This window comes from Populus alba, chromosome 14 (genome assembly GCF_005239225.2).
Source record: "Populus alba chromosome 14, ASM523922v2, whole genome shotgun sequence".
NCBI lineage: Eukaryota > Viridiplantae > Streptophyta > Magnoliopsida > Malpighiales > Salicaceae > Populus > Populus alba.
In genome coordinates, this window is record NC_133297.1 from 17,361,593 (window position 1) to 17,374,466 (window position 12,874).

At 33.2% G+C, this 12,874-nt stretch overlaps 1 protein-coding gene across 1 annotated transcript; it reads left to right on the plus strand.

Annotated features, from left to right (window-relative positions):
* Positions 1-363: 363 nt before the first annotated feature.
* Positions 364-3,836, plus strand: LOC118063420 (probable sodium/metabolite cotransporter BASS3, chloroplastic). The gene is made up of 5 exons (XM_035077442.2): positions 364-915; positions 1,490-1,585; positions 1,695-2,001; positions 2,093-2,340; positions 3,284-3,836. Exons 1-5 carry the CDS (start codon positions 551-553, stop codon positions 3,519-3,521), a joined length of 1,254 nt encoding a protein of 417 aa, XP_034933333.1. The 5' UTR covers positions 364-550; the 3' UTR covers positions 3,522-3,836.
* Positions 3,837-12,874: the final 9,038 nt, after the last annotated feature.

Consider the following 12,874-nt stretch of genomic DNA (forward strand, 5'->3'; position numbering starts at 1 on the left):
AAGAACCTGCCTGAGCATTCTCTCTTAATCACTAATATTCAAAAATTAAGATTAAAATACAATCCTTTTTTCTCCGCTCCTAAAAAGAAAGAGACAGTTTATTATAGCCTGGTTCCTGTATTTTAATGAAGCTAAAATACAGATCCTTATAGTCTTGGGAACTATATATATTAGTCTTTCTATTTGTCAATATTTCAATAACCTCTCTCTAAAGGTAAGACTTTCTGGTATTTTCGGACAAAAAAAAGAGTAATTGAAGATGATCGATGCTCGTTAAGGGATTATCTTCATGCTAAGGGACCCATTAATGAATTGTAGTAAAGTATAGGTACTAAGTTATAATTGACTAAAAAAAATCCATAATATCTCCTTCAACACTCTAGCTCCATCTCCTCCTCATCTTTTCCTAAAACTCCACCACCTCCCTTTCCCTCCCTGCTTCGCCGGACTTCACCTCTCCCTGGCGGCCCACCTCTTTAACCACCTCAAGAAACAAAATCCGCTGCCACCCAACACCCCCCTTTTTTTTTCCTTTGTGAAACACAATTAAATGGCCTTAATCTCCTCCATCTCCCCAATACCGGTACCAAAACTCTCAATCTCTACAAAAGCTCAGAACTTCGTTTCTCAAACTTCTTATTCTTCATTTACTTGCCATTCCCTTCCAATGAAACGATTAAATAAGGGCTGGCCGATGAATGGAGCACTTTTTACATTTGCTTGTTCAACCTCAGCGTTTATAGGAAGAGTTGGGTCACAGAGAAGAGAAGGCAACGTTTCTTTATTGCATTTTGGGATTAACCCAAATGCAGAGGTAGCAAAGACCGATTCTTCTCAGGTCTTATCAGCTATGCTTCCTTTTGTTGTTGCTGCCACCGCAATAGCTGCTCTTGCTCAGCCTGCCACTTTCACTTGGTTAGTTGCTTCTATATATATAAATTTAATTTCCTTTTAGTATTCTTTTTTGTTACTAATCCTGAGAAAAAAAAAATAGTCGCTGTTCAAGTAATTTTGGTTTAGTTAATGCGGGAAATTAGTCTTCTTCTTGGGATTGTCTCTGCTGCTTTTCCGGGATGGGTTGTGTTTGATTAGTCGTTTGTTGAGTCCCCGAGTTTTGATTGTTATATATATATATATATATATATATATATATATATATATATATATGGACACTTTTCGAAACTAATCAATATTAAACTAAACTTAGCTTACTTCGATGTTGTTCTGTTTCAATATTTTTATTTTGATTTTTCTTATGAAGTTTGATTGATATAGTACTTCTTTAATTGCCAACAATTTATTTATTAAAGAATATAATAGATGAATATGGTCAAAACTTGTGCTTTTTATTTCTTTCTGGTAGCTTTTCAGGATTTTTGTTGTATTCTTTTTCTGACTAAAAAGGCTTGGGACTGGTCTTTAAGGGCTCAAAAAGGAGTGTTGGATGCCTAATTTAGTTTGCAAGTTTGATTTTGAAACTTTGTTTCAGGGTATCTAAAGAGTTGTATGCTCCAGCACTTGGTGGGATCATGTTGTCGATTGGGATTAAACTTTCTATTCATGATTTTGCTCCTGCAATTAAACGGTATAGGTTTTTTTCTCGTTAATTTAATTCCGTTCTTTGAACTGTTGAATGTATTATGTCAATTTGCAAAATTTAGAATCAAGTTCTTTATTTGTTCCATCTGTTGCAGACCTTTACCACTATCTGTCGGGTTTATCGCGCAGTATGTGCTCAAACCAGGCCTTGGAGTATTAGTTGCAAAGGCATTTGGGATGTCTCAGATGTTCTTTGCGGGTTTTGTCTTAACATCTTGTGTTGCAGGAGCTCAGTTATCCAGCTATGCTAGTTTCTTGAGTAAAGGGGATGTAGCCTTGAGCATTCTCCTTACTAGCTCCACTACCATTGCATCAGTCCTTTTCACACCTCTTTTAACTGGTCTTCTCATTGGCTCTGTAGTTCCTGTTGATGCCATTGCCATGTCAAAGTCAATCTTGCAGGTAATGAGAGCTCTTTACTAACTGATATGTTTTTAGATTCACTATTTTATTTCTCCTCCCTCAAGTTTAACATTAGATTCCCTTTTTTAAGGTTGTCCTTATTCCAGTCGCTCTCGGCCTCGTACTAAATACCTATGCAAAGGAAGTTGTAAATTTACTGAATCCTGTCATGCCATTTGTTGCTATGGTGTGCACTTCGCTTTGTATTGGGAGTCCACTAGCAATAAATAGAAGTCAGATTCTTTCGAAAGAGGGTCTCTGGTTGATTTTTCCAGTATTGACATTTCATGCCGTGGCATTCACTTTGGGATATTGGGTCTCCAAAATTCCAGCTTTGAGGTAATTTTATACATGCATTTTGGGTCGAGTGCATTTTGCAGTTTTAAAATTTAGAATTGATAAAAACCAGTCCTCATTGCCATTGTCCTGTTTTGTGACCCTGCTTGTTGTGATCCTCATGCAATAGTTGTTCAAGTGATGTTCCCAGTCCCACTGTTATAAACTCCTCCGTTGGTTACTGTGCCAAAGCTATATACACCAATGGACTTGGTGATGGTTATGCTTATGTGGATGTTTGCAAATGTAATTTATTCTGGAAACCTCATATGACCATCTGACCTTACCCACTGTCAGATTTCACACATTGTTGGTTATTATACTGTTGCTTATTTCTTTCCATTTCTACTGCTTATGTTGGATTTTCAACCCATTCTGCTACATCGTTCTGTTTTTCTGAACTTTTTCTTACGAGTGAATATTTTAGAAGCTGAAGTCCCTTAGTGAGAGTTTAACTCATGAGCTCCTCCTTTACACGGGAGGCTAATACCAGCTGAACCAAAGGCCAGTTGATGTTCCACTGAACTTATAACCTGCCTTCTCCAATCGCTGCCTCATGCCTTGAGATAATTCAACTTAACTTGAAATTTCTGAGAAGCTATTTGGTCCTGTGTGCTCTACGCAGATGTCGACTAATTCCTGGTTGAAAATTAGAGCAATGTTGGACTCCAGTTATTCTGATTTCTATCTCCTCTTTTGCCAGTTATAGCTACTCCCCTGACCTTTTGTGAGTTCCTCAATAAGATGTTTGCTTTTAATATTGGCAATGCTCCTCAGAATAGGCTGAATGAAGGTTTGTGTAACAATCTAGAGCAGTTTATTTGCCCTTTAAAGCAGATTCTAGCAAATGCATGGTTGGTTTTTGTTTTTTCATCTTCCTATACGAACGAGTTAGAATTTTGTATGAAAGGGGATAAGAAGTTAACTTTTGTGGTTATTGTCACAGGCAAGAGGAAGAAGCCAGCAGGACAATTTCATTATGTACAGGAATGCAAAGCTCCACCTTGGCTGGACTTCTAGCTACCCAGTTCCTCGGGAGCACACAGGCTGTCCCACCAGCATGCTCTGTAGTTGCCATGGCGATCATGGGTCTTTGTCTTGCCTCTTTCTGGGGTAATGGCTACCGGATAAGAGATATACCATCCCACCTTATCCCTCAATTTGATTCTGCTGTCAAGGTTTAACATAGCAATTCCCAGGAGCGCTCCGTGGACTAGGTGGAGCTAATTTGGCACATGAAGAGCACTGAAGGACCCCTGGTACTGATGATTGAACCATCTAAACAAGGTGAAAAATAGCAAGATAGTATACAGGAGCGGGGGAGGGTGGATATAGATAGCGATACTGGCAGTGCCTGGTGTTGTATGGTTTAAAAGCTTTTTTCACCAGCTGCATCTTAAGTTGCTACTATTGTATATATCAGAGGTATATAGATTACAAAATGTAGCGAATGCTTGAGATGCTCTATCTTTCTATATAGCAATGGTTTGCTCCCTTCACTTTTTGAGTTTGAATTTAAAAATCAGCATTTAAAGGAATTTATAGGTGGCCGATCAAGGCAACAAACCCCATGATCGTCGAGAAAGTGAAGTTAACATCTGTTGATGAATAAACTGGTACTTGGCATATTTACCTCGCCTGAAGCCTAAACTTTGACCAAAATTTGCAAGGTGTTTGATAGTCTAGGCTGCTCCTACATCCAACGAAAATAATCATCACAATTACCTTGTCCGAAGAAGTGGGTCCCTGAAAGCGAAGAAAGAAGGTTGAAAGGATGGTACATATATATATATATTATATATATATATATATATATATATATATATATATATATATATGTTTGGGTTGGTTTTTTTACTTAAGAAAATAACTAAACTAATTTTTTTTATTTCAAAATTAAAACAGTTCCAAATTGATCAATTTTGATTCGATTAATTAATTAATTTATATAAAAAATTGATTTGCCTGTTCTTAGTCGTCATGGGAAAGTAAAAAAAACCAACTTTAGTTTTTTTTGTCTTCTACTTCTTTCCTAAGAAGAGCCTATTTTAGAATATTCATCTCAAGACATGTAATCAACTATCACTGATTCATCACTTCTATTAATTTAATCAAAACTCTTATAGTTCCTGTCAAGTCCTTCCCATTTCATTTATTTAGTAGCTTCAACCATTTAGTTTCAAAGTCTATAAAAATAGAATTAACAAATAAATCTGTATTGACCCAATTCATGACTGCAAAACCCTTCATCAAGAATTAAGATAAAATTAAAAGAACAAAGAAAACTAAAAGCACACAAAACACAACCCTATAAGACTAGAATGTTTCTTTCCATGTCTCGCGTTCTAACCCAGGTGGGTATTGGTTCTATGTCATGAAATTGTCTGAAAATATTAAAAGCAAGTTTTAGGAAGAAACTAATAACTTTTTTACCAGTTTCCCACAAACGATGTCACTGATGAAATCCTAAAAATTCCAAGTAGCCTAGAAATAGGGTTTCTAGGTTGGATAATCAGTTAATCAATTGGTCATAACAATCTTATCTATTTTTCATAGCTAAGGTGTTTGATAGCATATACCTGGTGCTTAGTAGACCAATATGGCTTGTGACTAGTACCTACAAAAGATCATTTTTAGTGGAGGTAAGGACTCTCTGATACTTAAATAAGTATATTTTTAGAGATAGAAAATACAAGAATATTCTAGAAACAAATGTTTTGAAAATATATATACAGTAAAAAATGAAGATTGTGAATCATTGATTTGAAGATTTTATGGTGTATTTATAGCCCATGAGTCTTGTCTTTTTGTAAAATAAAGGGGTTTGAAGTGTAAATTTATCATGGTAGCATTCAATGAGATATAAATATCATTTACATCTATATTAATATTTGATAGAAATATGGTGGGTCCATGAAGGATTTTTATACACCTAAAAGGTGTAGGGGATTAAGGTCCAAGACGTTAGATGTAGTTGAACTCATAAAGGTTGAGCTCTTACCCTAGGCTAGACCTAAAAGAGGAAGGTCATCCCTTTGGGTGTGTCTTAGGTAGGATGTTTATTCTCTTGGGCATGCCAAGGGAGGATGGTTGTTACCATGGATTTGTAAGACTACTAAGTTCAAGTACCTTGGGTCTGGCATGTTTGTTAGATCTATGTTATCTTGGACTTGGCTGAATGTTAAGTCTAAGTGCAATGGACTTGGCGGATTGGCAAGTCCTTGTGCCTTGGGTTTGACATGTTTTCCAGACCCATATTATCTTGGACTTAGCGGACTGTCAAGTCCAAGTGCAATGGACTTAGCGGACTGCCAAGTCCTTGTGCCTTGGGTCTGACATGTTTGTCAGAGCTGTGTTACCTTGAACTTGATGGATGACCATGTCCAAGTACCTTGGGTCTGCCATGTTTGCCAGACCCATGTTATCTTGGGCTTGGTGTACTGCCAAGCCCAATCACAACTGAGTTTGGCGTGTTAGGGCTTGGAACACTACTAAGCCCAATCGCGTTTGGGTCTGGTTAGCACTAGAGCCAATGGGCTTGAGGCTTGGCACATTATTAAACCTAATTGCATTTGGGTCTAGCAAGCATCCAACCTAGCATTCCCGGGACTTAACACACTACCAAACCCAATTGTGTCTGGATTTGATCAATATCATACCCAATGAGCTAACATGTCAAGGCTTGGCTAGTGCCAGACTTAGTGCTAGACCTAGCGTGCCCAGGACTTGGCACACTACCAAGCCTAGCATGCCAGGGCTTGGCCAGTGCCAGACCCAACATGCTTTGAACTTGGCACATTGCTAAGCCTAGAACGCCTTCACTGAGACGTGCTTGTTTCCTAAACATTTATACTTATAAATCTTTTTTGATCTGTTTTTTTTGGTAAAGATATATTGATAAGAACTTGTTTCATCAACATGTACATAAGATAAGGGTTGTTATACTCATTAATTGTTCACCGATCATAACCATCACTTGATTGAGGAAAGAAATAGAGAAAGTTTTTTTCTTTCCTTTTTCTAAAAGATAGAGAGGTCAAGATTTTTTAGACAAAGAGGCGATTTGTTAAGCTCCCTGCTTAAAAATGATTGAATTATTAGTTTGATAGAAGGGAAGAGTAGAACAGAAGATAGAAAATAGAGAAATAAAGAAGGAAAGTGAATGAAAAACTGTTATGTAATTGGCCCCCAAATACTTTTCCACACACTAGTTTATATACAATGGTTTTCCCTCAAATTACAACTAATTTAACCACTTTATTCAACTACTAACTATTAACTAAATCAATAGCTAACTACCTCATAACTACTAACCATGGTTTTCATGTTTTTTATATTCTGTATATGTTGCAATTCTTTGTTTGAAGACTATCAATTCTATTCTGTATTGGAATCGATACTGAAAGCTTGCACTCTTTATTTGTAAGCTAGTAACATTAATTCCATGGGAACTTGAATCATAAGAAAGTTCAACAAGTGTTGATTATATAGATAGATAGAAATATTATGCATATATAATAATTCTTTGCTTGAAGACTAACAATTCTGTTATGTACTAGAAGCAATACTGAAGGCTTGCACTCTTTATTTGTAAATTGGTAACATTAATTCCATAGTAACTTGAATCTTAACAAAGTTAACAGGTGTTAATTATATAGACAGATAGAAAGATTCATTTAGATTGAAGGTCAAGTGTGTGAAGGAAAGAACAAATGGTTTGCTAGGAAACTAGGGTTAGAAAGCAAATTTTTCTATATACATAACCCTAGTTTTTTCAGTTATATTTGAACCAGTTTGATTCGATTTGGTTATGTTGGTTTCAGTCTCACATTTCATTGTTGATTGGCAAAGTTAATTTTTCTTAAGTTTTCAATTTAGTTTTGAACCCAAATTCAAACTCAATTGTTTTTTTTTTTTTTTAAGAAATGATTGGATTGAAAGACAGAATGACTAAAGTGAAAAGGGTTGGTAAAATAGGTGGTGACTTCAAATTTCATCTGAAAAGTTCATTTTAGTCCCACATCTTTTTTAGTTATTAGGTGGTTGGCCCCTTTAGTTGTTAGAAATTAAATTTTAGTGCCAAAATTTATTTTCCTTATTTTTAGTTCATGTTTTATGAGAGGGGAGAGAGAGGCTTATCAGATTCCGATGTAGAGAGAGAGAGTAGTTGTTTGCAACTATTTTGGCCACCAAAATTGTCGATATCAATGTTAATAGGTTTTATTTGATGAGAAGACTTTCACTTAAGTGTTTTTTTCTTTAAATTGCCTAATGAGGTAGATTTGACCGCGAGAAAAACTTCAAGTTCAAGTTGATTTTAGGTTTTTTGAGATATTGTTTTTGGGTTTTTTGAGGCCATGAATAGGTTTATCAAGGTTTTTATGGTATTTTCTAGGTGTTTTGGTTTAAAATAAGTTTTTTTTTTTTTTTTTTTTTTTTTTTTTTCTAAAAATAACTGAACCTTTAATTTTCTGACAACCCTTGTTTGCCAGAGTTTGTAGACACTATCTTTTTTTTTTTTAACAAAAAAATATATCATACACCACATTAAGAAATACAAGAATAAAAACAGGCCTAGGTGCGCAAGCTGTAAAGCCCACGCACCTAGGTTGTTTTTTTTAATGCCAGGCTCGTTGAGCCACCTGACTCATGTGACTAAGTTTTTTTTTTTTAATCTATTTTTTATTTGTTTTAAAACAAATTGATAAAACAAATTATTAAACTCAACTGAGTCCATTGGTTAAGTTCTAGGTTTAATGAGGTAATTTACAACATTTGAGTTATTTTTTTTTGTTTAATGCTTTTTATGTCCCTCATTTAAAAAAAAAAACACAATTTCACCTATGTTATTAATAATATATATATTTTTAATTTAACTTAAACTTTAAAGAATGTAATTTCACTATTTGTTATCAATGATATATTTTTGTTATCTTGGTCGTACATGTCTATCATGATGGATGGTATGCTTTAATTTAAAATGGAAACAAAAAATTGAGAGCCATTAAAAGACTAGAATTTGACAGACATAATGGATCATGTTACAAGATCTCGACCCATTGTCATTACCTAGCCTTAATTATGAATCAACCAATCAATAATTAAGATTTTCACAACCATGCTACTTGAGAGTGAAAAGAGCCACTGGATTTGTAGCTTTAAATATTGTCTGGATCTCCCTTGCTCGAAAAGGTATTAGGCTCAAAAAGAGTTAAAAAGCTAGATGCATCGTTGTTTTGTGTGCCATCATGTGAAATTGGTGTGTCATAATTGCTTATGATGTGTGCGGTGTTATGATAATTATTTTTTAAAAAATTATGAATAATAATAAATATAAAAAATAAAAAATTCTTATTTTTTATTAATAATAAAAAAAAACTATCACCTATATTTTGATTATTAAAAAAACCTGACAAGTTTTAGAGTTTAAGAAAAAGAACTAATTGTGTAACGAAAATATATTAACATTCCTAATACACTATTTATTTATTTATCTCATATAAATTAAAATATTATTATATTTTCTAATCGTTGATATGTTTAAGGTTTAAAACAAATTATCATCAATAAGAAAATTCTTATCTTATAGGATTAAAAACATAACCATTTTAAAGCTAACATAAAAAATAAATGAAAATATTTTTTTATTTAATATTAAAAATATATCTTATGTATAAATTCATAATATTGTATGCCAAAAAAAAATAAAATAATTTTTAAAAAATAGATTAAATTCTTCTAGTTTTAATAAATTGATAATTAAAATTTTAAAAAATATATAAATATATATATTTTTGAATTTTTCATATAAAAATACAATATGATTTTTTATATTTTTAAAAGATATGATCATATGTAAATTAAAATAAAATTATATTTTAAAGGAAATATTTTTTTGTTGTTATTCCTCCATGTTTAAAGAGCGTGGATCCACGTGCCATCATCATTGAAGTGCAAAATCTATTGGATCTAAAACGACTCTTCACCTCTTTAATCCCCTATCGGATGTGTTCCTCCACACTCTTTAAGGAAGGAGATTGAGGTACATTAAGCCTCAACCTTCTCTTTCTTCTTCTTTTAGCTCTCTTTCTTTACTATTTTTTTACGTACGGTTGTGTATCCTTATCTTTATCGTTGCGAGGAGGAGCTGGCAAGTTGGTCAAAAGGAACAAGGGTTGCTGGTTCCAGTTGCTGGCGGTGTTGGGTTGCTTTCTTTGTAGCTGTTGGATACCAGTGGTGTGTTGGACTAGGTGGTTCAGTTGTTGGTGTCTTTTATTTCTACCGATGTTAATCTCTTGATAGCGAAAAGAGCGAACAAAACTGAGGGGTTGGGGTTGCTAAAGCTTAGGTAGGGACTCAACATTCCTGTTATTCTGTTTAGTATTTTCTGTTATTATGTTAATAACGATTCCTAGAAATCAGGGATTGAACTACTCCTTTTTTATTCTATTATTTCTATTACTCTCTGCATGGCTATATATATAATCACATTGATGATGAATAATACAAAGAATTTTTCCTCTTGAAATATTAAGGTTTAACATTTGGTATCAGAGCCATTATTGCTTTCCTTTTCACATCTGTAGCCGTAGCTAAGATGACAAAGTGATGGCAGTTTCGTTCAACCAGCAATTCCTCAATTTGTGGGGCACTATTATCATTGGAGCATGCTGATGGAGAATTTTCTTTCGCTCCAAGGAATACTAGCAAGTAGTTGAAACTGGATTTTCTATTGCAATAGAGGGTACTGATCTCTCAGATGAACAACAGAAGGCTATAGCAGATCAAAGATTGAAAGATTTGTGAGCAGAGAATTATCTCTTTCAAGCATTGATCGTTTAATTCTTGATAAGGAAACTTTAAAGGGAATCTCGGATTCTATGAAGAAAAAGTTTCAAGGAAATGCAAGGGTTAAACGTGCGCAGTTGCAGGCCCGTCGTAAGGATTTGAAATCCTTCACATGAAGGACGATGAGACCGTCTCTGATTACTTTGCCCATACTCTTACTATCGCTAATAAACTGAAGTTTCTTGGTGAAATATTGAATGATGTCACTGTTATTGAAAAGATCTTGCATTCTATGATTTCAAAATTTTATTATGTTGTTTACTCTATTAAGGAGTCCAAAGACTTGGACACCATGTCCATTGATGAACTACAAAGTAGTTTGTTGGTTCATGAGCAGCGCATGCACAATCATGTTGTGGAAGAGAAAGCACTGAAGATTACTCATAACAATAATGGTAGCAAATTCCGTTGTAGTAGCAACACTTTTCGAGAAAGGGGACGTAGCCGTGGGAGGCAAGGCTTTGACAAATCTCTTGTTGAATGCTTTTATTGTCATGACCTTAGTCATTTCCAATATGAATGTCCAAAGAAGAGAAAAGAAAGGGAATCACAATCATAAGCTTATTATGTTGAAACTACTTACTCATAATTTGAAAACATTTAAACTATCTTTCAAGTATAAGCAAAAGAGATCCTACTTACTCTTTGTAAAAAAATATTTTCATAATTTTAAAACATTTAACCTATATTTCAAGTATCAGCAACAGAGATCCTATTTAATTTTTTTAAAAAATTATTTTTATAATTTTAAAACAATTAAACTATCTTCCAAGTATCAGAAAACAGAGATCCTACTCACTTTTATTAAAAATTTATTTTTTAAAATTTCAAACATTTGAATTATCAATCATCTATCAGAAACAGAGATCCATTAGATTGAAGATTCATTTAGATTGAGGTCAAGTGTGTGAAGGAAAGAACAAATGGTTTGCTAGGAAACTAGGGTTAGAAAGCAAATTTTTCTATTTACATAACCTAGTTTTTTTCAGTTATATTTGAACCAGTTTGATTCGATTTGGTTATGTTGGTTTCAGTCTCACATTTCATTGTTGATTGGCAAAGTTAATTTTTCTTAAGTTTTCAATTTAGTTTTGAACCCAAATTCAAACTCAATTGTTTTTTTTTTTTTTTTTTAAGAAATGATTGGATTGAAAGACAGATGACTAAAGTGAAAAGGGTTGGTAAAATAGGTGGTGACTTCGAATTTCATCTGAAAAGTTTATTTTAGTCCCCCATCTTTTTTAGTTATTAGGTGGTTGGCCCCTTTAGTTGTTAGAAATTAAATTTTAGTGCCAAACTTTATTTTTCTTATTTTTAGTTCATGTTTTATGAGAGGGGAGAGAGAGGCTTATCAGATTTCGATGTAGAGAGAGAAAGTAGTTGTTTGCAACTATTTTGGCCACCAAAATTGTCGATATCAATGTTAATAGGTTTTATTTGATGAGAAGACTTTTACTTAAGTGTTTTTTTTTTTAAATTGTCTAATGAGGTAGATTTGAGCGCGAGAAAAACTTCAAGTTCAAGTTGATTTTAGGTTTTTTGAGCTATTGTTTTTGGGTTTTTTGAGGCCATGAATAGGTTTATCAAGGTTTTTATGGTATTTTCTAGGTGTTTTGGTTTAAAATAAAGTTTTTTTTTTTTTTTTTTTTTTTTTTTTTTTCTGAAAATAACTGAACCTTTAATTTTCTGACAACCCTTGTTTGCCAGAGTTTGTAGACACTATCTTTTTTTTTTTTTAACAAAAAATATATCATACACCACATTAAGAAATACAAGAATAAAAACAGGCCTAGGTGCGCAAGCTGTAAAGCCCACGCACCTAGGTTGTTTTTTTTAATGCCAGGCTCGTTGAGCCACCTGACTCATGTGACTAAGTTTTTTTTTTTTTAATCTATTTTTTATTTGTTTTAAAACAAATTGATAAAACAAATTATTAAACTCAACTGAGTCCATTGGTTAAGTTCTAGGTTTAATGAGGTAATTACAACATTTGAGTTATTTTTTTTTGTTTAATGCTTTTTATGTCCCTCATTTAAAAAAAAAAAACACAATTTCACCTATGTTATTAATAATATATATATTTTTTAATTTAACTTAAACTTTAAAGAATGTAATTTCACTATTTGTTATCAATGATATATTTTTGTTATCTTGGTCGTACATGTCTATCATGATGGATGGTATGCTTTAATTTAAAATGGAAACAAAAAATTGAGAGCCATTAAAAGACTAGAATTTGACAGACATAATGGATCATGTTACAAGATCTCGACCCATTGTCATTAACCTAGCCTTAATTATGAATCAACCAATCAATAATTAAGATTTTCACAACCATGCTACTTGAGAGTGAAAAGAGCCACTGGGATTTGTAGCTTTAAATATTGTCTGGATCTCCCTTGCTCGAAAAGGTATTAGGCTCAAAAAGAGTTAAAAAGCTAGATGCATCGTTGTTTTGTGTGCCATCATGTGAAATTGGTGTGTCATAATTGCTTTATGATGTGTGCGGTGTTATGATAATTATTTTTTAAAAAATTATGAATAATAATAAATATAAAAATAAAAAATTCTTATTTTTTATTAATAATAAAAAAAACTATCACCTATATTTTGATTATTAAAAAACCTGACAAGTTTTAGAGTTTAAGAAAAAGAACTAATTGTGTAACGAAAATATATTAACATTCCT

What these genes read in the sequence shown, in the direction of transcription:
- LOC118063420 (XM_035077442.2), top strand. Translation starts at nt 551, where the DNA reads ATGGCCTTAATCTCCTCCATCTCCCCAATACCGGTACCAAAACTCTCA. An exon ending in CAGCCTGCCACTTTCACTTG is followed by an intron (nt 916 to 1,489) that starts GTTAGTTGCTTC and finishes ACTTTGTTTCAG; the next exon opens with GGTATCTAAAGAGTTGTATG. An exon ending in TTTGCTCCTGCAATTAAACG is followed by an intron (nt 1,586 to 1,694) that starts GTATAGGTTTTT and finishes CATCTGTTGCAG; the next exon opens with ACCTTTACCACTATCTGTCG.